Genomic DNA, 27,396 nt, shown 5'->3' on the forward strand with positions numbered 1-27,396 from the left:
CCCGTACATCGGTATAGGTGTACCCTACGTAGTGCAGCAATTTCTGATTTGTATTTAGAAAGTGCAACTCTTCAGTAAGATCAATAGACACGCAATTGCAAAAGACAATTTAGAGAATTTTCAGAATTGTCTGGCTTTCACGGACTCAGATATCATTATTTTTCATCTATTAAACTTATTGAGAGGAGAATTTCTTGCAGACAATTTTTATTTTGCATAAAGTGTTACATTTCCTAGATACAAACATAGAGCAATGTAAAAATTGTCTTGAATAATATAATATAAGTTTGAGTTTTGCCATTCGAGTGCAAAGAGTTGTTTTCGTCAATTTCAACATTTGTCTTTGTCGAATTTTATAAATCCACGTATTCCTTGACTGTCTATTTCCATTTTAGAGAAGAACGACTCCCCGATCAGACTATTATTCGCTGCACAAACGATCGCATGACATTTTACACTGTCGACACAGTGCTGAAATTCGAGAACAGGCAAAACGACAAGGTAGAATGGTATCTGCTTCGAGCAGGGTCATGAAACAGCAGCAGGAGCACCCGATAGGAAATAGGAAGTCGACACAGTGCACCGAAAATGTCCCTCGCAGGAACCAGAGAGTAAAGTGTAAAGTGCATACCGCTTGGGTCTCTGCTGCGGGTGGGGGTACGGTTGGAGGGTAAAGAGAAAGAAAAGGGCTGAACGGGAACATCGCAAAGGGAGAAGTTGTACTGTCATTGACTCCCTCTCTCCCTGCGCTGGTTCATCGTTCGCGTTCCACTCTGAAAGCGTTCCTTGTGCTCTCGAAAGGCTACGGTGCCTTTCAGAGCGCCATGACGTTGTCCAGAAGTCGGGGCCATCGGTTGAAAAAGCCACGGCATAAAGAGAGAGAGAGAGAAAGAAAGGGAGAGGGAGAGAGAGGGAGAACACGCCAACGATTTTCTATCTGTGGTCACGTTAATAATCGCTCGTGAGCAGATCGGGCTCTCTAATGGTTCGAAGAAAGGGTCCGATTCACCCGGGGCCTGTGATGATTTTCCTTTCGGTCCATCGTGACTTCGTTTATTGGGCCCCGTTCGTGCTGCATTTTTAGACTATTTGCATCGTTAACGCGTTCCCCTTCAGGCTATACAATTTTGAGCTTGTGAGAAAGTAATTTCGCTTGCAGCTCCAATAGTTTCCCGAGTCTTGTAATAATCTCCCGTATAAAAATACCACTGCTGGTCAAATGTCTGGTTTCATGTTTTCTATTTTGCAACTATTAATTCGTACACAACCCAAGTAAGTAGAGTCTTGTCATTTTTGTGAGGATAAAACATTTTGATCGATTTTATTGCTTGGCAGGTTTAGTATCAATGAAAATGGGAGTGGACAATTTGCTTCGGGAGCTCGAGCAAATTCTCCAGAGACGTGTCGTACGTAAAATATCTTCGCCCAACTATGTATCGCGCAATACCTGATTCCTCGGGATACTTCGGAAGATTCAGTTCCGCGTTAGGAAGACGAGCGATAGTTTCGCCGGAAGTTTCCGGTGGATCCGGAGGCGACTTCCATAAAGTCACTCCAATTCCCCCGACGTGCATAGTTGGAGGTTGATAGTTTCTTGTCAACGATAACGCGAGTAAACAGAAATAGATACATGCATAGGTCCCGTGCGCGGGTGTGTGTATGTGTGTGTCGATGCATTTGGTTTTGAGCGCAGCCACACGTGCTATAATGCGCGCCGTATGCCGATACCCGGCCGAGATAAAGTACTAGGAAACGAGCGTGCATAGGCAGGGAACCAACGCGCAACAACCGCCGCCGCGCCGTCCTCGTGCATCGCGATCGCCATAACGTATCGGCTGTTTCAAAGTTACCCGGCGATCCCGTACACGGCATTGCCATACTCGTTCTCCGGACTTCGAGCTCCGACGACCGGCTCGTCTCGCCTTCTGGGAAAGAACGTCCGCTGGGGACGCCTCTCGGACGCATTATCGCGACATCCTCTTCGCAACATTTCTACCAGAGCACTACGAAAATTCCCTGAGCTCTGTGTCCAAGCTCTCGGACAAAGTCCCGTCCAATGTTAAAATTTAACAGTCCCGAGACAATGAAATGGTATTTTTCTAGTATCATGTAATCATCATGTTGCAAGCAAGCGGAGGGATCCTTTTATCTTGCATGGTTGTAATAAGATGATCCAATTGGTTAATGTTCCTCTAAAAATATTACAAAATTTCTCTGAATGTACACTCTCTGCTCCGTAATATGTTAATTTATAGTATTAAAGTGAGAATTTCTGCAAATATGTTAAATACAGAAAGGTTTTAAATAATCTATACATTTTGGTTGGCTACACAAGGATTAACGAAGAATATTTTCTTGCAATATTTAGTCGGAGAACTACAAACACATAATTATGTACAGAGTCATCAAAATAGGTCAGCCCACGATTTACAGTCCAGCATTTCCAGTGATTCGGGACAGTTTAATTTTGGCAGGGATGGGAACTAAGAAGTTTTTGACCCGCTAATAGATTGATGGGAATGATTTTCGGGCAGCGGTTGATAGAACGATGCTCTTAGCGTATGAGCCGAGCTTCCATTCGTTGGCAGAGCTTTTCTAGCCAGGCAGCAGCGGCACGGTTAACCGAAGCGTTGGGCGTGTAGCGGGTCCGCGGTTACCCGGTTCTATTCTCCTCCTACGCGGGTATCGGTGGCTTTGTTGTATGCGTGCGTTGTGTTGCGTTGCGTTTCGTTGCGTATGCACACTACCGGCCAAAAGTTTGGAATCACTTGCTGGTTTTTATAAATATCGAATATACCGATCAATTTTCAAATGCTCAATCGTTATCATATGAAATACTAACTAGTTGAATAATATTTCTAAACAGATTTCAGCATTTTCTTATGTCGAAAATGCTCTTGTATAGTTCATACAACCAGTGTAAGACAATGCTGAATATGTCAGACTCGTTAAAAATAAAGGCAGTTTTTTAATGAAAGAACAATTTGAAGGAAAACACGCATTCTTCGATGAAAGAAAAATAATACAAAATGCAAGACATACTACCCGTAAGTTTTTTGACAAATCAATCTTCCTTGGTTGCTCTAAAGGCAATCAGTTTTTCTTAGAAGCATCTTGTTTCTCTGAATTCACGCCGTGATTCCAAAGTTTTGGCCGGTAATGTACGTGAGCGAGTGCGTGGTGGGCCACGTGCGTGCGATACGAAGCTCGCACCCGCCCACCGGGTACGTGACACGGATCACCGGGCGGTTCTCATACATATTCATCCGCATATGTGTTCCCTGTAATCTACTTAACGTAGCCGCGACCCGTAGCCGCCGTACAATATCTACGTTACGCGCGTATACGCTCACATCCGTGCCCGCGGTCCGCTCCGCTCAATCCGTAACGTAGACGGATGTTTGTATTATCGGCGAGAGCCGATAGGTGTGCGCTCCGTATCGGGGACGACACCGTCGATCGACGTGCCCCAGACATAATTTCATTTCGTTCGATTTCCTCGGGCGTGAAAGCCCTTTTACCAGCCGCGGATTCTGCGACAACCGGCAAACACGGTAAACACGGGCCAAAGAAAACGCGTTTTACTCCTCGTTGCTCGGACGGGGCTGTGGTAAACCCTGGGGTACACCCCCATTCTATACCGGACTGCAGTATGAGATAGTCGTTTTATATTTTAATCGAGAAATTCACAGAATAGAGATACAAATGAAAAAATGAAATGTAGAAATTTAAAGAATGAACATGAATATTGCGGAACTTACAGAATTTTTCATTTTCTCACTGTTTTTTATTACCACGCTTGTATTAGCTTGCCGAGTTGTCGTTGTTGTTGTCGTTGTTGTATGCGTCAAATCTTGTAATCGAATTTTAAACCACTTCCCGATGAGCTAGAGACTTGAAACTTTAAACATAGCTCAGAACTGGATGACAATGCAATATTAAAAAACAAATTTTAAAAAAAACTGTGCGTTCAGCAGAAAAAAAATTTTAATATTAACCGTCACACTTCGTTGCGCGACACTCGGTAGTACGTCATGGTGTTCAGCAATCCCCACTCCGCTCCTTACTCCACTACGCGTTTCCACTCGGACTCATCCCCACTCCACTGACCCATTTTGCACCGAAGGAGCTCAGTCAGTGTGGTGTTCCTGGGTGTTCCGTTCATTCAGTTCCATTTCGGACAATTTCGGACTCCATTAGGAGACATCGTCTCTCGGACTCATCCCCTCATTCTTTCTCGCGTATTTTCATATCTTGCGTTTCTATATCTTACTATTTCATACCAGTATTACTATATCTTGCGTTCCATTTAAAAAAGACTAAAAAGTACAAAATAAAAAAATATGTAAAAAAAACTTTTAAAAAACCACGCTTTTATTAAAATGCACTAAAAAGGAGGAAATAATTTTTTTAGACATTAGTGATTATAAATAAAAGCGTGGAGCGCCCACGAAGATTACGTCCATATAGTTTAGCGCTCCACGCTTTTATTTATAGTCACTAATGCCTAAAAAAATTATTTTCTCCTTTTTAGTGCATTTTAATATAAGCGTAATTTTTAAAAAGTTTTTTTATATATTTTTAACACTAGCTTTGAGGAGCCCTAAAACAGACTATTTCAAATTATTTGATAAAAATAACAAGAATGTGTCTGTGTTAAAATTAAGATTTTAGCACTATGTATTTGTAGTTACTTATTTAATAAATGACGAACTGTAATTCGAAATTTGAAAATGCATAATTTTCAAGGTAAAAGAATGCTCTTCATTGAAAAAGAAAATTTTTTTTTAGAAATATTAGATAGGTTCACAAAGTGTTCATTTTTAAATGCTTCTTCTAATTATAATTTTTATTAAATTTCATAAACATAGATAAACTATTGTACAGTAATGCAGATGCATTAAATACCGATATGAGGCAAGTGATTTTTTACCAAATGAATTGCTAAGTTGGCCGCCCGGACCACTGTGCGACCGGCTAAACAGGGCGAGCGGTTTCGAGCGCAGACGAGAGGCCGCGATGATGCAATCGCGGGTTCGGGGAAAAACGGGAGTGAAATATTTTTGAAAAGTCCCCGCCACGCGTTTCCGCACGGCAATTATAAATGGGGCTAATATAAATAACCGACCACTCGGAGCTGCATGGTGGAACGGATTTGAAATGGGTTAAAATGTCGCGCCACGAAACAGACTTAGAACGTTAGAACGACGCTCTTGTTTGAAAAGGAAGATGTCAGAAACTTGTGTGTAGATATATATGTATGTCTTTCTCTTAGACGGGTTTATAGAAGAGTATGTAGACTGTTCTTTTAGTTCATGAATCCTTAGAAATTGTCCATTGTTCTGTGCAACATGCTGACAACCCGCTTCTGTGACACCGATTCGGTTCCGAGAATTTGCGATCTAATAGTCTTTGTACTCGCCTTACTTTTCCGGGGCTGCCGCATCTCTATTTTATTTTAAATCGTTCGAACTTGTACGAGTGTAGGATAGTCATCGTTTGCTGAGGTGAAGGTACAGTTTCGGTGGGAACTGAGAGCATCAAGATTTATTTCAGCTATTTTTCTGGGAAAACTTTCGTGTACTGCAAATGTGTTCGAAACACAATTTTATAATAAGTAGACTGCGGATGTTTATGCATTTTCCAATTTTCGTCGACAAATTTTAAGAAAGTGGATTGAAATAAAATTTTATTTTTAATGGGAACAGCCTTTGTATTATAGAAATAACAGAACAGCATAACTTATTTCGGGAAAACTGTGTGAAATTGACACGAAGGACGGATGAAGGTTAAGTTCAGAAGGTGAATGAGAAATCGAGGTAAAATCGACGCGCGAATCGCGGATCGGCTTACGCGTCGCCCACGTCACAGGGGATCGTGACTCGTATTGTTAGAAACGGATCAAAGGAAGGATCGCGCAGCGGTAGGGAAGTAGGAAAAGGAGGAAGAAGAGGCCGGATGGGATAGAGTCGTAAGGATTAGTTGTTGAAGCCGGGCAACGCGATGCAACGTGGGTGGAGTGCGGCGATAGCAGTCGCGGCGGGCTTGTTAGCGCGAACGCACCCTAGAAAGCGAAGCATGTCGCGTGTACGTCTAAATATAAAGCCGACGAAGTCGGTGGAAGAGGCGCGAGAGCGCGAATCCTCGACCACCTAGTCAAAACACTCTGTCGTGCCGCGAGAGAAAGAGAGAGAGAGAGAGAGTCGTATCGCGTCGAGTCGAGCCGAGTCGAGTCGAGTCGCGAGTGTGGCTGCAGTTGCAGTTGCGGGCCGATTCCGCCGGTCGTCCGTCTTCCGATCTCTCGTTCGGCGCTCCAGTTTCTCGACGGAGTTGCCCCGGTGGCTTTCTCCCGAAGAATCGTCCTCCTTCCGAGCCTCCACTTCCGGCGAGAATCGTTCGCGTTCGCGGCCCAGGTGAAGATCGATCGATCGCCGAAGATCGGGATCTTTCGCGACAAGTGTGATTCGTGATCTCGGCGATCTATATAGTCCTCAAATTGCAGACTAACGCGCGGCGACCTTGGTGACGACCGGGAATCGTAAAACGGCGCGGAAAATGCTATTTTTGAGTGGCAATCCAGAGACCCGCCACTAGTTTCTGGCTCGCGTGATTGCTTGGTTCGCGCCGGCAGTCGATCGGGGGTGAAATCGATTCGAGCACGGTAGGCTGGACAAGCGAACCCCCTCAAAGAGATATTTTATAAACGAGTTCCGGTGTTCGACGTCTCTTCGTCCCCGTCGGCGCGTTAATTAACTGATAGGTGCGAAGGGTTGGTCACCGGGATTTCGACCACGAATCTTCAGTGTGCATTCGGTAGCTGCTGTTTGATATACTGAGTCTGCTTCTTGAAGCAGTTGCTCTATCTGCAATATTCATTGAGGAGAGTAGTTTAACTTGAACGCGCGTTTATGTTGAACCACCGTATACCTTGGGGAGGAAATACTACACTGAGGGTTCATATTACTAACGGTGATCAGTGCCATTTCCGTAGATGCCAAACTACTCACAGACTGTATCAATCATCCCCGATCATCATTAGTGTCCACCATCACCCGTCGAACAATTAGGAAAAGCGTTTTGCAGCGATCTCGAGCGTCGTGTGGCCGACAAAGCCTCGATCTCGCGTGTTCCCGGCCAATTATCGTTCCCCGCGGGTAATTAGAGGGGCGACGCGATAAAAATCGACGCCGGGTCTCGATCGAGATTCCTCGCGTCTAACCAGTCCGGTAACGGTGTTTCGCGTAAACGGATAGCCTAGCTCCAGCTTTTCTCCCCCTGTTAGGGTTTCTACGCAGCGGCGTTTCGCGACGCAGAACCATGATCGCGTCGTCGTCGGGGAGATGGGTCTTCTGACGCTCTCGACCCGACCTACTTGTCGTCCTTGCTCGCGTCATGCTCCGGCGAGATTTAACGACGGTTGGACGATGTGCCACGCCGGTTGTTGGTCAGTGGGTGGAGCCGGTGATGCCGGTTTCTCGGTCGAGCTCTCGTGAAAGGGCCGTCTGTTCGCGAAGCTGGACCACGAAGGGCGCATACCAACTCGCCGGCTATTAGCCGCTGATCGCCTCTGTCCCTGTGATCCTACAACTTCGAGGAATCCCGTGCAGAACCGTCCCCGCGGCTCTCCTGTAATTAATGATTCCCCGGGTCTCGCGTCGAATTAACGAGACCGTCGCGGCCACCGACCCACTCTCTCCTCCTCGATCGCTTGAAAATCTCTCAGACCATCTGGCGGCGGGGCACAAAGCGAACAATAGCCTCTTGGTCCAAGATCAAACGGCCGTTGTTCTGTCCAGTGTTGGCCAATAATTGGTCGAAATACAGAACAGATTCGATTCTGTTGCTTTTAGGCACAGAGAAGTAATGCTAGTTTATTCGAATTGGCGAGTAGCGAATACAGTTAATTCCCAACGCGTAGTCGATAAAGTTCATTGATTATACTAAATTTTTCTTTCAAAGTAGCATAATTGATACGTTGATTGTTTGTCTATAAATAAATTTCTACATTACGAGTGCACAGAGCTCCTCCAGAGTGAAGCATAGCTGCGTAATGGAATAAGCAACGCAAATGACATCATTTTATTGTCGACCGCAACAAGACGTAACCGGGAATTAGAAATGATAAATAACGAAATTCAAGTTCCCACAATCAAGTAACGAAGAGAGAGCAGAACTCGTAGAACGCGAATAACAGAATAACGAACTAATTATTTAATCGAATAATGCCCAACACTGGTTCACAGAACGATGGACCTGCGCCGAGAGAGGAGACTCGTATCTCGGTTATTATGAATTAAAATCGGCTAATTCGGGCCACGAGAAAACGTCCGATCCGGAAACTATTTCGGCTTGTAACGCGACGCTTCATTCATAATCCGACGGCGTGTCAGCTGTGCCCGGAGACACCCAATTAAACTCGAGGCTCCGACACCTTCGTGAACACCTCGGGGATCCCAGAGATCCATGGATCTTGTACGACTCTAGACGTTAAACCTCCTGTATGTCTTGAAGCGTTTACTTAGAAGCTGTCTGACAAGAGTAAATAAGTGCCTACCTTGTCGTGTGTGCACTGATAGAACTTTCTTCGTTGAGTTATACATATACTTGAATGAAACTCGTGCGGAATCGGAATAAACTCATTCTCGATCTTTTCAGAAATACTCACTTTTCATGATTGATAGGTCTGGTGTTAAAAGAAGTTCGTCCATTACCGCTTTGACGAACTCCATTCTTCTCTTGCCATCTTAACCATGCCTCGAACGTGTGAAAAACGTGGTTGAACCGTAGAAAAGGTATCTTTGTTACGAGCTAAAGCGTCGAGCAGAAAACCGGTACCGTTTTTCTGCGATTCCGGTGTGAAACCGAGCGAGTCGAGGCTCAATTATCCGCGTAATTAGCCTCGCAGCAGGATCCAGTATAGCCGAGACGCGTCGAAGGAACCCATCGAGGCTCTCTGGTGATCGATGCTCGCCGGCCGGAAAGGGTTCCGCGAGCGTCGATTAGGGGACAGAGGCCTAAGTGCAAACGCGTGTTTCCGGGCCCGGTCGGCCACCCTTTCCGGCCTTAATCCTCCTGGGCAGCTTCCACGGTGCGGTGCGCAATTCGGTCGGTAAATCAGACCGGGTCTTGATCCTGCGAGTGAGCCGCGTGGCGCACGTTCGTCCAGGAAATCGCTGGATCAAGGGAGTGCGGGACGATTAGGGGATCAAGCCGTTGAAACGTGCGTGGCCAGCAACTCCCGGTTCTCTTTCGCTCGCCTCGAGCATTTAAATCAACTAAAGTTAAACCGTAACTTCGCTTCTCCTCTCAGAAATTCCAGCTGCCGGAAAATAAACTTGCAAATTCTTCCGAGTTTTTCTTGTCGCGAAAACAATTCAGACTATTTAACACTTCGCCTGGGAATTCCGCGACCTCAAAAGTTCCTCCGATGGAAGTTATTTTAGATTGGCTTTTTCCTTTTCATGTTTCATCAACTCACGTTTGTCATAAATGGATTAGTTCTAATTATCTAGCGACAGGATTATAACAAGACTGTACGTTTCTCAACCAACCACAGCTCTACTTATATAAATTTATTCTATTTATATAGCTCTATTTATATAAATCCAGAAAAATCGAATTTCATGCATGGACGTTACCGACAGTAAATAAATCACAGAGGGGCTAAACCGCAAAGCTCTGACGGGGGGATTCGCACACGGAGCATTAAATATTATTAATCGTGATTCCCGGGGCCGATTCACGGAATTATTCAGGGAATGCACTCGAGCGGAGGAAAACGGCGCGACCTCGTCGGCAAATCGAGTCGAATCGGGCTCGTCGAATCGACGACGGGAGAGACGTCGAACTCTCACCGAGGCTCCACGTCCCGTGCTCGATCAGCTATTCCTTGGCTACGACTCGCGCCGAAACGACTCCGATTCCAACGAGATCTTCTATGAGAAGAGGATGGAGAAGCGGTCGAGGAGCGACGGTCGCGCGAAAAGGCTGTCGACGATCGCAGAGTACTCGGAACCCGCGATCGACAACAATAGCGATCCGTCGGAGAGCCGCAGGGACGAGTCCGCCCCGAGAGAACTCGAGGAGGAGGCGCCCGTCAAGTACTTCCTCGTCGACAACTCGCCGATGGCGAAATTTAGCCGCAGCATCAAATGGATCTACAAGAAAGTGAGTCCCGAAAACGTTTTATCATCGATTCTATGCTTGCTGTTGTGCTCTTCTTCTCTTCGCTAGCCAACTTATCGGGAACGTAAAATACTAGCCTTTTGAGGTTGTGACTCATAACACTTCGAGTGCAACGTCTCCCAAAAATCGAGAGCAAAATTATTTGTCCAAAACGAATGAATTTTGGCATTATTCTAGCGAATTTAGTTAAGATCTGCAAAGATAAGGAGATCGAGAGTGTACTTTTTCATTTTACGTTTATTCTATGACACATTTGAGTGCCGCGCTCGAAGAGTTAACATAAAACGAAAGGTCTGCTCAACAAAGACAGTCCAGACCGCCACTAGACCCGTAATCATCGGGCAGGTCCATTTCGAACATCTGGGGCGAAATAACAAAACGCGGATCTGAAAGCTCGAGGTTGAAGTGGCCCCGATAAAATGCTCATAAATTCTCCTAATCCGAAAAGGCAACGATAGGGATGTTTCGAGAGGAAATCGGGGGGGGGGGGCTGTCGGATGAAAAGCGGCGCCGGATCAATGACTTCGTCGAACACGATGATTCCTCCGGGTCCGCGCGCGCGGGTTGAAAAGCGAAGCGGTGTAGGTTGCGAGTATACGGGGCCAGGGAAGAGCGCACGAATGCCGTCACGACTTTCGTGCAGCTCGCCTCGACACGTTCCCTTCTTCGAGGCCCGAGCACAGACACGGATCGAGGAGTTAGAAAGTAAAATAGAGCAAAAGAACGAACTGCGCGCGGTGCGCCGTCTACTGCGTGCGGCTAATGGCTTCTTTCACCGATCTAGGTAGACGAGCAGAACAGAACAGTGCGGAATAGAATGGAGCAGGTCGACCCTCCTGTAACGCGATTAATTCGCACCGCGTTATAGGAAACTCGAAATTACGTAGAAGAGTACCACGTTATAAGAGGGTCGTTGCCATTTTTGCTCCGCGTTGTAGGAAGGCTTGCCGCAGAGCGTTCGTACACAGAGCGGACGCCTGGCCAGAGGTTACAGACGATGGAAACGCCGACGTCGACGCCGAGACTATGATAATCCAGAGGTCCCGGGAAAGTGTGCGCAATACCGCGAGTATGCATGCATATTAGGCCCGGCAGATTCAATCGGCCACTCATAAGGCGACTTTGACGTGCAAATTCCCGGCTCGCTTGAATTACAGATCAGTCAGCGGCGGATAGTCGCGAGGCCTCTCAGACCGAGTTGCGCGGAGCGCGACGCATTTCTGCATCTATATACGGCCAGATTTCCGATAGATTGATCCGGACTCTCGGCTTTCGCCTTTTATAGACTGCGAATTACCCGATGCGACGCGACAGTGCTTCCTTGCCGATGATGAAGCTGAGTTACGAAGGCGCGACTGTCAATTTCACACGTTCGTAATGCCATGTCTCTTACAGAAATCATGATAACCTTAAATTGGAAGTTCAATTCGGGGAACAGAAGTTAAATCGTGTTTCGACCGTCTTGGGACGTCAAATAAATCACAAAAACAAACAAATCACAGGAACAATCGGCCAGCAAATATGAAATGAAGAGTTACAGTGAAGGACAAGTTGAACGCGAGGGACAGAAACGAGAACGCTTAGAGCACGTAGGTCAGTCTCACAAAATCGTAGAAGGTTAAGACTAGAGGAATTTGTTCGCGGTTATGTCCAGCGTCCGACGTCATCGACCTCGTCGGATCGTTAACGAACTGGATGACAGCGTTCTCATCGCTTGGCTGCTGCGGGCATCGCGAGCCTGTGGCCTGGTCCGCGGTTCAAAGGGAACCTCTGGTGGAACGCGGTGGATAAGCAAGAATTAGACGTAACGCGTCCCCCTCGGAGAATCCTCGGGCCACTCGTTCTTCATCTCGCTTGTCGTGGCGACCCTTTTCCTCCCGAGTCCTCCGTCATGTCGGAAAGGCCTCCACCTTGTCTCCTTGAATCTCTTCTCGTCGCGTTCTCGTCGGGGAACGCAGAGATCCGCTCTGCTTCTGCTCTGTTCTTCGTACGTTGCTGTTGGCTTCTTCTTCTTCTGGTTTTTCTGCGTTTTTAGCTCTACCTGTCGACTCGGCCCGGATAAAGAGACCTGTCGCGGAGGAAGAGGCCGAGAAACACAAAAGGAAATGACTAGGGAGAATGAACGGGGATCGAAGGGAGAGGGAAGAGATGGAGGGAAGAATGGGGGATCACGTGTCGAGGGTCTCGGACCTAGAAACTCTTCCAGCCTCCGTCACTCGAGTCACGAGACCTGCTCGAGAGGGTCTTAGGGGATGAAATGACCTATTTCGCATTGTGGTTAGCTTTTCGGTGTCTCGACGACGTGGGAGGACCACTCACGGCCGAACTTCGAGCGGTTTTACGCCCCCTGAATGCCTTCGCGGGATTCGCGAGACGCCACCTGGCTCTCGACAAACCGTTTCCACCCCTTGCAACGCGGCATGTCGAGTTTAGAATAGCTTAGATTATTTCGATACCACCGTTCACTCCGACTCGAGAGGCTCTTCGGGGAAATCGTCGAAGGAGGACGTCGTTAGGTCTTATCCCCACTTTAGTACCCTTTAGTTTAGGGTATCATAGTCGTGTAAGGATGGAGTCGTTGAAGCGAGAGTCCGCACCATTCATTGCTCTGTTCTAAGACATTACCCGTTTCATACAGAATCAAGAAGTGTTATCGTTACGTGTTGATAATTGCATCCGCAACAATAATGTTATATTTTTCCTATCCGTATATATGGCCACTAAACCTCCAACCGTCAGGTCTCCCGATATTCTTCAGACAGATATTGAGACATCTCTCCAGCAAACGCTGACGCGAAGAATATCGAGGGGACCCGAATTCTGCTGTTTGCCAACCTGCTGGCACGTGTCCGATACTTCCAATGCACGAACGAATGCAACTGACTCGTGCATTCGACGTTCGAGAGACGCGAGTCGAGAGGACCGATGGAAATCCCAGTTCCTCGTAACGTTCCTGACTGTCTGCCATTTCTTCCACTCTTGTCGGTTTAATTATTTCGTAAAATATTGATAGTTATCTAGAAACGACGAGAGTTAAGGAACGATATCGTGGACGGAAGAAATTGCCAGGAAATTCGAGGTACCAGACCGCTTTCAAAGGAATTACTTTGTCAGGGATCGGACACGATGTAGTTCGGTCTTCCATCAAAATGGTAGACCTCCCTTCGTCCCGGGTCGGTTAATCTGGACCTTAATTTTTGGCCAATTTAGTTCTCTGTTCCGTGCACGTTCGATTGCCCCGAGCATCTCGGATGATTCCTCGCGCCAGGTGGTTGGAATAGCTTGCACGAACCGATGTGGATTCTGGCACGGTCCATGGATGGGCTCTGGACTCGCTATTCTTTTTCGTACTTTTATATTCCTCTCTGATTTACCTCGGTTTAGTATGCGTCTCTCTTCCAGCTGGTCACTGTCGGGGTCAAGGCTGATGGCCTCAGTTGAGTGAACGTTGTTTACGCTATTAAAAATGTGAAATCGCATCCTCACGGTTTAGTGTCCCCTACAAATTTATTAAATTATTTGAGACTTGATTTTCTCTCTGATTTACCTCGAGGTGAGGATTGTCAGGAGTCATGATCAAGCCCGAACATGATTCACTCGATTAAAAACATTAAATAGCATTCGCACGGTCTAGTATCCCCCATAGTGGAAGGGGTCGATGATCTCGAGGTCCACGACCCAAGTAATTTGCTCCCGGAAACGCGCGTAATCGCGAAATCAGCCGCAGCCTCGACGTCGTTGCCGAAAGTACCGAAGCAATTTCCATCGGCTCGGTGTTTGTCCACCGTCTGCGGGTCGGCGAACCGATTAGAGTCCCGATTGAAACGCTATATTGACGTTAGCAAGTTAACAGCCGCGATGCTGGCCTGAACACTATCCCCTGTCTGACGTGCCGCCTTTATGTGGCCCACGATCGAAGTCAAACCGCAATCCTGTCCAATAGTAGCAACATTTAAGTTAGTTACAGTCGACTTATATAACTTATTTATTAAGAGGGTTAATCTATGGTTCGGGATTAACGAGTGACAGGTTCAAGGAGTTGATAATTACATGCAGAGAAAGATGCTAAACAAAAGCATTGACAAATCCACAGCGGTGTCCAGCAGATGTCAGGCCCAGATTAACAAGCCCGTCGCGCCGACGTGTCCAAAAAGACATGAACCATGCTGGTTCTCGTGTTACCAGCCAACGAAGTAACCCGTTCTCTGATATACAATCGAATACAGTACCTTTCCCGTCGTCCTCGAGGGAAGTTGCCTACGGCATCGCGCTAATTCGGCCGATCGTTGTCGCTGTCATCGTATCTACCGCGGCAATTCGACACCGGGGCTGGGACAGGGATCACGATCTGGATCGAACATTCGGTGGCGGATTTCGCGGATAGCTGCGGGTCATTCGATCCCGGGTGTGACGGCGCATCTAGTCGTTTCGTTCCGCGGGTCGACCGCAGAATCGAGGGGATCCCCCTGGTCGACAGAGCAAGAGACGCGTCGCGTCGAGGCGGATCGATTTGATGAGGAACGACGCGCCAAGTGTCGCGTTAATTGCAAGCGCCGATAATCACCGCGCCATTAACAGATCCGCGTACAATAACGACAATCAAACGACGGTTCGGATCCAGTCGCGATCCGTCGCTCTCCGGAAATTGTCATCGTTTCTCGATTCCGTCGGCGAAAAACAGAATTAAATATTCGTGCCGATCGCTGCGCTTTTAATTGGACCAGCCTCTCATTTATTCTGCTTATTCGTTACCCCCCGAAAGCTCCTTCAATTTACGCGACAAATCGGACGCGGGAGATTAACGGGGACTGGTTCTTCAGCTCGAAACAATTCGAGGGAGTACCTCGATATCCCGGAAAACCGACGGCAATCTTGCCGAGCCGATCCAGAGAGAATTCAGTATCGACTTTTTGCCGGTAACGACCGATAAATTGGATCCCCATTGACGATGGCTGGCCAGAATCATACGGAGAGGATCATTTTGACGGGAACTTAACGCGCGTTAATACACGGTTATCTGCCGATCGTTCCGGCGATGAGAGCACGATTATAATTGGTCGTATGTGCTAGCCAAGTGTTATTAATGAGGAAATCATTTCTGTAAACCGCTCGCTTGGTGAAACGTAGTTTTCGAATAATGAGGCTCATGAGTTATGAGTCGTGTTAAACAATGCTTGTCCTACTGTTCCATTAGGGTCTTTCGTGTATAATTAATCAGTAGACAGCGGATCTTTATGATCAAGCAAAACACATTATGCGTAACACAAACGATGATCAATTAACGACTGCTAAACTATCCAAACAAAGCGAGCCATCTCGCGCACCCTCATTTCTTTATCTCGTTCAACCAAATTCACTTCGTACATTTTGCCGCTCGTTATGTGTCTTTCTTGCGAAATAAATATTTTCTACCCGAATTTGCAAGAAACTGGAGTGAAATAGAAATTTAGTTTCGTTCTTGATATTTAATAGGTTGAAGATGACACTACAGGCGATTCCCGTTTCTCGTGATAGATACAGAATAATTTGCATGAAGACCCGCAGTCTAATTATAGTGGAACGTAGTATTTCTTCAGAATGGATGGTAGATCTGATACTCGTACTCGAGTTATTAATGGCTTCGCTGCACATAAAAGCTCGTCGAACGATTTAATCGACATTCTCACGGAATTGGAGAATCTATCTTCATATTTCTCGGTGTCGTTTCAGATTGTAAATAGTTGTTCGTCGCAGCGATATTTTAATAAGGGGTGCACCAAACAGTTCCTCCCCTTCGTCATTTTCGAAAGACGTAACTCCTCGACGTGTATTCTATTCGATCCTCTCGCCGCTGTGATAACAAGTTTCTCAAGTGTGTCGTCGATAAGCTGCGGATTTCACGCATTGGATGGTTTCCGGATGACTTCTGCAATCATCCTTTTCAACGAAATATTTTAGAAAATCTTGTAGAGCCATTGGAGAACGAACTACATACAATAAACACAAACTTGTTGCTTCTTCCAGGAAAGTTAAAGAAATTCGAACCACGATAACCGTACAATGAATAGTGCAAGGGGTTAATTAGGCGGTCTTAGCGCGACAACGTTCACGGAAGGTTTTATTGTAGCTCCTCGCACGGATCGATATAGCGATCCCATTCGCGGCCGAACGACCTTCCATTATCGAAGTTACAGGAGCGAGAGAGCCGCGATCCCGTTCCCGCTGGCCTCTATATGTAATCCTTTAACGTGGATTAACGTCCCGGAGGTCCATTCGCGGTCCTCGTCGCGGACTATGATACGGTTTGCGGATACCCATTCCCGGAATAACGGATCGCCCTTTCAATGAGCCTAGAACCCCGGCGAATCTTGTCGGTAGAGAAAAAAAAAGAAGAAGAAAAAGTCGATACCGGTCGTCGTCGGCTGTGCACATACGTGCCGTGTATGGTCGACTGTCCACCGGGCATCTCGATTTTCTCACGGAATTACTTTCCTCGGGAAAGGAATGCCGCGAACAGCGCGTCGGCGAGTCGAATCGTTGCGCGGGGTCGTGGTCGAGTTCAACGACTCGCGAACCTTGGCTAGAAAGAGAATGGATCGAAGGGATCGGACGGCGAGATAGCCTGGCCACATTTTCGACCGGCCTCGCTCGCTTGCTCGAGCTAATTATTCGGTTACTATGTTCTGTTCGTTACCCTGGCCACGCGGAGTTAATTGTCCGACTCCGGAGACCCTCTTGCCTCCAATGATACGAAAAACTGGCCTACGAAAAGCTTCCGCGGATTCGAACAGACCAAAATGCGATACAAATTAGTCCCTCCATTCTGTTCGTTGCTCCGACCATGCAAACTTAATTGGTCCGTATTGAACACCTTCCAATATATGTAGTACGGAAAATGTACACAATGCTTGTATATCTAAAGAGCCACAAAGATACATAAATTTGTTACACTATTCTGTTCTTTGCTTGGTGCAGTTATAATTGTAAAAAATATAAAAAAATAAATTAATTACTCGATTCCGTTGACACAGAGTATGTACGTCTGTCTACCTCGAAGACTTTCGTTGCTAGTGACAATACGAAAAAAATATTGTGCACACAGTTTGCATGCTATCGAAGATGGAGTAATGAGATATAAATTAGCCGTGCGTGGGTGGATGCATAAAAGAGACTTTAAAGTTGAATTGAACATCGTGGATAGAACCCCTGGGCGCTTTCCGTCATTTCGCGACGGTCGAACGTCTCCTTGGTAATTATACACTAGATTAGCGACCACCTCAACGATTCCTCGCAGTAACAGTCTCGCTGAAGCTTAACCGCAAACCGGGCTGCTAAAAATAGCATGCCGATGAAAGTCTTGATAATTTTAATAATTCTGAAATAAAACATCCGCAACCTATCCGTTGATGGGGGATTCAGGCTCTTTGGTCCTGGGCGTTAATCGTAAATCCAGCTATTCGTGAAAAGCTGATCCAACGAGCTATTATTTTTTTTCTATTTCAATAAAACCCATCGCGTCCGAGCAGCGAAGGGAGAGAGAGAGAGAGATTGATGGTCGGAATGGGTGGCTTCGTGTACGAAAAGAATTAACGCGAGGGCAAAAACGGCGTCGGCGAATGGCTGCTCTTATTAACACATTTAATCGAACATTTCACCGGGAGGATATCGGTACGATCGAGGTCGTAAGCCCTTCGACAGATTATGACGTATCGGCCGTTTATCCTGGCAGGTTGAGAACGGCGTGAAAGGGTCGGTGTTTCGTTGGTCGGAATAATTCGGCTCCGCTCGACGCCACGCTGATAGAGATCGATACGCTCTCGAATTAGAGGATGCCGGCCGCGTTATTCGCGAAAGGAATCGCGCTCGATTTCACGTGGACGGCGCAATCTCGTCGAGCTAGGATACGCTCATGCTGAAATTGCGAGACCCATTGTAAACGCTGCTCAAAACTGTCTTTCTTCGGACTCTCTACTACGGAGTTGCAATAATTGTAAAATTTTATTCGCTTATTAGACGAAATGGAACATCTCTTCCGACCTAGAATAATTAAAATAAAAAATACGATACGTAAATGTGTGGTAATTGATTAGATACGGACGTATTTAACAACGTAGGGTACTTTCGGGAGAGATGCACCACATTTTGTTTTCTGCTTGTCAAAATTTCATTAAAAAGAATTGAAAGTGTAGACAAGCACAGTTGAATTCTCTATTTAAATCTCTTTACTACAACATAATGTTACATGAGTACTGTTTAAAAAAGGTCGAAAAAGTGCATCTCTCCCTAGGGCCTGGGGTGAGATGCACTCCTAATTGGGGATAGATGCACTCCTGTATTTATAGCCTCTTCTCCCTACTTCTATTATTTTTTTCTCTATGTTTCATGTAGTGTGCACGAATACGGAAAATTCACGAGTTCGGAGCACTAAGAAGTTTTTATGCTTCTGTTACACGTAAATGATGTGATACACGTGTTCTTCGAAATGAGGTTATTTGCATAGGTTAATACGATGTAAATGACACGCGAAAAACAGCTAAAAATCGTCCAGTATTGTCACAATAAAAACTGGTGCATCTCTCCCATTCGTGCATCTCTCCCGAAATTAGCCTAAACAATATTGTGAATAATGGTACAGCAATTTTTAGTGGTGAAATAATCGTCACTCGCTATATCAATATAAACATTAGAAAACAGCACACTGTATTTCTGTGATCATCGTCGCCCCCATTGTTTCTCGCAGCACGAACCTAACTCGACTACCGTTTTTTCGGAACGAAGACTTTTTCGCGCCTGTTCAAAACGAGCTGCAGCCGCCCGCGTCACGGGCTTTTCATTAAAAGCGAACTCAAACAGGATTGTGGAAGAAACGTCGAGGGGAGTTGGGTAGGGGGTAGAAGACCAGACCAGGAACGAACGACGGAATTGAGCCAGTCGAGAACTGGAAGTAAACAGTCGACGAATTGGTCGTGCTCTTCCAGGATCGAGAAGATTCCGCGCGGCAGCATAGTTCTCCGCGAAGCACCGGAGAAAAAGTCTCCAGCTCCTCCAATATCCTGCTACGTTCTGTCCGCCAATAATTGCGAACCGATCGACCGACGTTTTCTTTCGGCTAGAGAACTCGCGTCGGAGGTTGCGCACCCGTGGCGGTCGTTTTGCCAGAGAGACCAACACTGGCTTCTTCTACCACCACCGACTTCGTTCCGATTCACGGGCCAATTACACGTTTCGCGCTTCCTGCGTCGCTTTCCTGGCCGTTGCCTCGAGAAACATTTCGCTCGGGTCCGTTTTTGCGGACTTGGCCATTCGAAACAACTCCGACAATGTTCTATCGATTCAAGATCATTTTTCGAAGATGCTTCCGATGGATCTTGCAACGACAAGGGACATCATCCAAGCGTAACATGCCGATTTTAATGAAATTTGTACTGTAAAACAATACACTGATGTCCTGCGGTCGGAAAATGTTATATAATTGATAATTGTCGTTAAATCACAAAAACAAAAAAATGCCAAAAACACGTATCCCCTATTTTGGTCCATAGATTACGTACACAACGTTACATAAATACGGATAAACAATTAATAAATAATATAGCAAAAAAATGAATTCTTTGAATATCGTTAAACAAATAATTTTTTCTGAAATCTTTTCATATGACTATATTCCTTAATCGAAAACACGCAAATTCGAAAAAAAACATTATCTTAGATTCTCTAGTTCCTGAGATATTAGCAAAAATAGGAATCTTCAACTCCTAGATATGGATCATTGCAAATAAAAAAATACGTGTGTCAAATATTTTTCAACAAACTATATCCTGTATAAATTATATTAAAGTTGGCTTGTTACACTTGGGTAATGTCTCTTGTGAGCATTAAGTAATTTCGAAAGCTGCTTTTCGCTTGGACGAAACAGATTTGTAAGGAATCTTGGCTGGGTATGTAGATTGTGTGGAAGGATATATGGCTGCTAGGAGTTTGATTTGTTTCGAATATTCTGATATTAATTATGGTAGATATTTATTTTGACGAGAGAGGACAGTGAAAAAAGGTGGTGGATTCTAGTTCGATTCGAGTGGTCGACGCAGCGAATCACGCCACACCCTGCACACCATACGAAAATCGGTCACCAAACAAGACAGCGTATGTGCAACGGTAACTGGACACGACTTTGTTTTACGACGTCGTCGTCGGCGACACGGGAAGTGTCGACGATGATACAACCATGAAAGACGTCGTTAAAAGGGCGTGCCGCGTGTCCGGATTACGTGCGAGAGCTTGCTATACAAGGTGAACTGTAAACAAATCACCTAATCGAAGTACATACTGCGTCTTCTTCCATTACACTCTGTATATTTTTAAGGTGACTCGGATGACCTTGCTCGTGCAATGTCATGAAACATAGAGCGGGATATAAATGAATTCTGAACGTGAGTTGTGTGAGTGCGGTTCTTTTTAATTTATTTTATTTTAATGTAATAGTATTTGAATACAATTTTCTCAATCGGTCAGTGTGTTATATCTCAATTCAAATAGGCATGTAAAATATTGAATAATTAATTTTAATTTATATCTAAATTCAAATTCAATTATAGTTTTATTCAGTGCACCTAGTTTTAACCGACTTCTATAAAAACGATTCTTGTAAAGAAATTTGTGGCCCTCAAAAGAAATCTGAATCTGACTAATTAGTTTGTGCCGACCACTGCTCTAACCGATACGCACACACACACGAGATGCTTTGTGGTTACAGAAACAATTAGAGTCTTAAATGTATGTAGAGGGAAAATTGCAGACAAAATTTCTAGGAGAAATTCTCGCCCTGTCAGCCTCGCAAGAGCTGTCCTGCACGAACCTGACTGGCAGACATGTAAAATCGACAACGTTCAGTTTCGGACAGGAGCTCGGAGAGAAAAAAAAGAGGAAAGGTTTGCAGAAAGGTTTCGCATTGCAGGGCCACCCGGTGCGCCGCGAGAATAGGCGTTATCGATAAAACGTAACTTCCTGTTGGCAATCGAACCGCCCCGGTCTTGTCGCACGTCCGTCTTAATCCTCGCGCCGGTGAAATACAGCTCACAGACTAACGGGAACGCGGGGATTTCGCAGGTAAGCCGCGTCCGTTGTTCCCGATTCTTCCATTTCTTCTCCCTCGGGATGAAAAAGGGCTGGCGAGAGGAAACGGGGCTCTCGCGCGTCCGTGTTTAAGGTCCGGGTTAGAGCCGGTTGAAATACAACGCCGACCGTCTCGATCTCTCGCGATGCTCTCTTCGCGGAGAAGACTGTTTATCGTGGCTCGAGTTCGCGCGATAAATAACTCGATCCGTCCGAAGGAAATCCTACGGTACGTTTATTGGGTAATTGCACTTCGATCCGTTCGCGCTGCATCGATATCCAGCGAAAGAGCACGACGCGGCCGGGCCGATAAATAACGATCAAGAACGATCCACGGACTGTAAGAAACGGGAATGGCGGAAGGAGAATGTATCTGGTCTCGAACCGTGGCCGATTGCTGTTCTTTTAGTGCTTACTCTTCGAAAAATCTTACGGAACAACTTCAATTTAACAGCTGCAGCGGCACACCTCTCAGAAATCGAAGTATCCGTCGAAATTTGTGAATAAGACATTTCTTTGTTCTCTCGAAAAAATTCTTGCAAGAATTCAGCGATGCTCACTTGAAATTGAGCGACACGTGCAGTCTCTAGGAACACACCTCGTTACCGTACATATTGTGCTCGACGTCTGAATATGTATAATTACGGTCCTTTGATCCAAACGCACAATTAGACGCAGGATATGCAAAAGATCCTCGGGAAGGATCACCGATAAAATTACTTGTAACTAGACTGCGGATCTTGATGCAAAATAAAAGTTGTCTGTATCGGTTGCAAGAAGTAGAAACTAAATTGAATGTTATTTATTCTCGTAATGATTTGAATAGAGGAGAAGTCTTATATTGACATGTTGAATTTTTATAATAATTCAACAAATTTCAATTTCATCTAATCAAGTTTGCTATCAATGCATAAAGATCCGCAGTCTACTTACGACTGAATAGTTCGGGGCTCGGATTAACAAGGATCTGAGACGGTGTATCGGTATCCCGGAACTGCTCGAGATTACCAGCAGCCAAACCACGAACTTCGACGCGTTAATTCCTCCTTGAGGAGCTGTCCGACTACAGTTCGACTCGATCCTTGGAGTCCTTTCCCGACTATAACTGTCTCACTGATTTCCTCGTACTGTTAGATGACCGCAAACGTCCTCCGCTAAAGCGGACTGCACCTGTAGCCAGTTGCGAGTCGTCTGTATATGGCCCATCTGCAGGATGCTATCCCTATCCCATCGTGCACCGTAATCCGTTCAATTGGAAGAGGTCTTTATTCGTCTCCGACATTCAAGGAAAACGCGCAGACCTCACACAATCCCACAAATCTCCTTGATTTTTCACGCTTTCAGTGTGCAATCATGCTTACAGTTAGTTTTGATCATTGATCAATCGGCTTTTCCGTTTCCGACAACGACTTTCCGTGCAAAATATAAATGTTTTAACTGGTTCCTGAAAAGTTGGAATGTGGATTTGCCGTTTCAGAATTTCGAAAGATTACGGATTTGTTGCATTTATAATATGTATTGTTTTATAGTATGTATTTATAATAATATGTAAAAATATGTAGCTTCGAATGAATGCAGAAAGTTCTTATTTTGCATAAAAATCCGCGATGGATACATTAAGCACGCATGCTAGGAGGCTATTCAGTAGGAATTGGCTGGCGTGTCTGGCCATGGCCAACCCATTCTACTTATTCTGTATACTCACCCTTCACGGGCGTTGTTCTGTGCTGACTGTGATACATGTTAATCAATTGATCAAACGAGGTCTAATTAGAAGTACAATACACTTCCATCCATTATTGCTTACTATCTATATTCAACCCTTTGAACTGGGAGCTATTGTAATTCCAAAATGAGACATTGCTTCCGACCTAAACTATTTGCGTTATATATATATATATATATATATATATATATATTTTTAATATATATTTTATATATATATTTAATATACATATATTTAATCTAAACGTTTCGTAATTCATTATCAATAAAGTGATCAAACAGTTTTGTTACGTTTTTCAACATAGACCCTTCTTTATGCGATATTAATCACCTTTCTATCAGTACTATCAGCTCGAGAACGCCCCGTAAATGAAGAGCGATAAGAAACGGTAGGACTTACGGTACGAGGTAACATATCGCCGATTTTCTGTTAATTTCTCGGGACTCGTTCCGGGCGGAATCGATCGTCGCGCGTAACGAGGGATTAAAAAGTCGTGGAGCGGAATCTCGGATGCAGACGTGGCTCGAGTCGATCGAAAGGAAGTGCATTATTCCGTGCCGGCGTGCACGTTCGAATAATCCGCGGGAAATTCGTCACGGTCGAGCAGCCGCATCATTCGACGATAGTTTTAGTCCGACGAACGTGCCTCGTCACTGTCGCGCCATTCCCGTAGCAACGTCCTCCTCCTCGTCGTCGTCGTCGTCGTCGTTCTCCTTTTTTTTTTGTCCCGGCAGCGCAATTTCCGCGCTATCCGCTCGTCGATATTCATTCCCCTTTCTTCGGTCCGTACGCAGCCGACGAGATCGTCCGACGGAAAATTGATTCGTCCCGTCCAAGGCGGAAAAGCAGATACAGATTCAGCTCTCTGCCTGAGGAACGCCTAACGACGAACCGAGGCGAGGGGCATGCTGGAGAAATCGCTGATTTTTCGCTCGGCGGCCTTCGCAAACCCCCTCTCTCTTCCCATAGCCTCGCGAAATCTAGATACCCGCGCACAAAACTCGATCCGAGCGAGCTGGCGATTTTAACAAGCGTTTTCCGAGTGATCCCTCCTCTCGCTTTTCATGAATCTCGAATATAATGTGGAGCTGGAAGGAGCGTTCCTCTACATCTCTAGTCATCATTACCCACCGCTAACCGCCTTGATATCTTAACACCAGGTTTACGGACCATATTTTTAAATAACATATACCAAAAGACACGAATTTGTTGAATATTCCTTAACAATCGTAAATTAAAAATACTAGCACGCGTCATAATCCATAATAACAGAATTGCATTTATTCAGATTTCAAAGTCAGTTTTTTAGAGTAGTAGTTGAATAAAGAAGAATACTAGAAAATATTTCTCCAACCTCGGAAATTTTAAAAGATAAAATCTGAAATCCGTCATTTCGACGAGCTCGGTAGTTCTGGCGTTAAAAATTAATTTTGTTCGTACTACAGTTGCTTGAGGAATGATTAATCTACTTTGATTTTGTGGTTTTTTTGGGGGATGATAGTTCGGCAGTGAACGGCGTTAATACAGTGGCCGAAATTTCTATAAAGTCACTGTCTTTTGTGCCCGTGCGAAATCAATACGGGCCGGTTTATGTACTTCTTTAAGGCCTGGTTTACGTTGTATTTTTGTCCAGAAGAATTTAAAAGTTGTTGCACACGTCGTGTTGTTACTGGGAGCTCCAATTCAGTTCGAAATTGTGCTGCATTTTTCCTTTCCTTAGCTGCAGACCTCATTAATGTTGAATATTGTCTCTTTGACTATTTTTTATTACTACCTTTAAGATGATTTTTTCGTAATTTTCACGCAAATTGATATAATTATTAATCACAGTATATGACCGATTAGTTTTCTTAGCAATTGCGCGATTAGAGCAGCCCATATATCTTTATAAGCATCGATTGATGCTTTTTCTTCACTTGTTAGTACTTTTCCTCTCGGCATTCTCATACACGTGAATCAAATCATAACAAACAGGATTTCTGCGAGTTCTAAAACTAATACTTTTAGAATATTCGCAGTTTTCCGTAGTTCTCTGCTCAGAATACAGAGAAACACTAAGTGACTTTATAGAAACTTCGCACTTGTGTTCTGCACCACACAGAAAAAAATTTAAAAAAACGTAAATAGTAAACATAGCGGTCTAGAGTACGCAATCCCTCTATCCGAGTGTCTACAAGGCACAAGACCAGATACGATAAATCAACACACAAAAATGGTGGTATTTTTAAAATGTCTATGAAAAAGAAGATGACTTTATAGAAATTTCGACCACTGTATCAACGTTCGGAAAAATTGAGAACCAAGTTAGAAATTGCGAAAAGGTTGAGTGGAAGGTTTAAGGTTCGAGGGACGCGTCCTCCGGGACGAATTCTTGATCCAAGCTTGTCCCATCGCCACGAACACGTGTTTAAAATTGCGCTCGCTGATATCGCTTAAGTCTGTCGACGCGGGAGGGGGTGAATTTGCAAGTTAAATTAGGAGGGGGGTAAAAAACTGACAGGAATATGCACGTCGCGCGGACGAGAAACGGGGATTTTATCAAACTCGGTGTCGCCCGCGACCCGGGGCTGAAACTTTAAATTCTCGGAGAGAGGGTGCGCTTTTCAACGCGTCCTTTTGTCGCTCTGGGGACGCCTACGTAATCTTTTTTCGCGCGTTTGTGCCTGCTATTCCAACCGTGATAGTCGGCCGAGAGCTCTGGCGATAGTTTATTCATGATAGTTATTCACTGTTATTGAAAATTCTAGGTTCCGCAATTTGTCTACTTCTAATCATTTTCTCTTTGTAGGGCTTTTATAAAAGTGATTTATTATATGTGCGTGTTGCTGTTTGTTAACATGCCTTGCCTTGAATTTTTTGCTAGCAGCCATAGGTTAGAAATAGACTGCGGATCTTGATGCAAAATAAAAATTGTCTGTGTCGACTGCAAGAAATAGAAACTAAATCGAATGTTATTTCTTCCCTTAATGATTTTAGTAGAGGAGAAATCATATATTGACATCTTCAATTTCCAAAATTTTTCAACAATTTCGAATTTCGTCTGCTCAATGTCACACTTTCAAATTATAACAAACTGCAGCAAATCGTAACTGATCGTAGATCGAAATTGAAATTGAAATTTACTTAAAAATATTATTATTTCTAATTAGAGGCGATTCTTCATAATTGCAAGCGCGTTTGATTCCTGACACAGAATGATAGTGTGTAGTTAGTAATACGTATTGCACCCTATCTCCATCGATGACTCCTAACAACTATCAATGGTGCTTCAACTATCGGACTATCAATGGCGGCGATGCGCGGCGGCTATCGATATTTTCCATCAGTAGTCGAGGCAAACACGTCTCGAATCGATCCTCGCAACCCTCGAAGCCGTTGATCGACTTTTTCTCGGTTTCAATTCCGCGAGTTCGATCGATGGCGGCCGTGGACGAGAACGAGAGACCGGAAGCTGTCCGGCCGCAGGAAGACGACCTCGTTTTTGCTCGTCGACGGACGTGTTCCGGGTATATTCGTAACGAGTCTTAATTTTCAGGCTGGTCCCGGCAAACGAGCCACCTAGGGCCTCGGCTCTTTAACGTTCCTCGAAATTATTTAACGTCGACGGAACGATACACCTCGCAGCTTATTAAAGCGCCCTGATTCTCTCTGGGGGAACACGAGCCGATGAACACGGAGCAGAGATGCCTGTAGATGTACTCGTAAAAGTATATGTTCACGCCTGGCAAAAGAGATTGAATACAAGTCACGGTGCAACGTAAAATGAAGTATCGTGTATACGTTAAGGAAATACAATGGAAATACGATGGTTCAGTAAATAACGGAATGATACACTGCCTCGTGCTTTCAACAATTATAGAATAATGTACTTTTCAGTGCTGCGTGAAAGTCATTAAACAATTTAAGTAGCGTGACGAAGCACCGAAACGATTCTTTAATGTTTCGAACGATTAAGGTAACGACGTAGATTGCCAACATAATGTGTTCAATGTTTGCAGATGATTGAACACTTTATTCTTCTATACGACAGAACCGTTCCTCATTTCACATTAACAAACATTAATATCAATGCATTCCACAAAGAATCTCCCAGTCTGTAGAAAACATTTTCTTCCGAACTCTCGTCGTGAAACGACTCGGAAAAATGGGAGCTTGCACAAAAACGCGAATAATAAAACTCGGCGGATCTTCATGCAAATTCTCATCTTTGCGGATTATTTTCTAAAATCCGGAATGAAAAGAGAATTTACTTCGCGGCCTACTAAAACCCCTATCGCGAAAACAGCCTCTGGAAGCGTTATCAAAGTTCGTTAATTCCTTCGTTTCCTTCCACAAAGTTGCAGGTCTATTATTCATAAATGCATAAAAGTCCGCGGTCCGATAATAACTTTTTA

The 27,396-nt window shown here is 44.9% G+C and overlaps 1 protein-coding gene across 4 annotated transcripts in view; it reads left to right on the plus strand.

Moving 5' to 3' along the window:
• LOC143209405 (uncharacterized) overlaps positions 1 to 27,396 on the plus strand; it is a 141,946-nt gene that overhangs the window by 16,129 nt on the left and 98,421 nt on the right. The window contains exons 1-2 of one of the 4 annotated variants that reach the window (XM_076424999.1): positions 4,617 to 6,661; positions 9,590 to 10,167. The exons of 1 other annotated variant lie outside the window; for it this stretch is intronic. In XM_076424999.1, coding sequence (XP_076281114.1) covers positions 9,949 to 10,167 — 219 coding nt within the window. In that variant the 5' untranslated portion in view covers positions 4,617 to 6,661; positions 9,590 to 9,948. Of the gene's footprint in view, positions 1 to 4,616; positions 10,168 to 27,396 lie in introns of those variants that run through there. 2 more of the 4 variants (XM_076425002.1, XM_076425000.1) reach the window with 2 other exon arrangements.

The sequence above is a fragment of the Lasioglossum baleicum genome, chromosome 6 (assembly GCF_051020765.1).
Source record: "Lasioglossum baleicum chromosome 6, iyLasBale1, whole genome shotgun sequence".
NCBI classification, from domain to species: Eukaryota; Metazoa; Arthropoda; class Insecta; order Hymenoptera; family Halictidae; genus Lasioglossum; species Lasioglossum baleicum.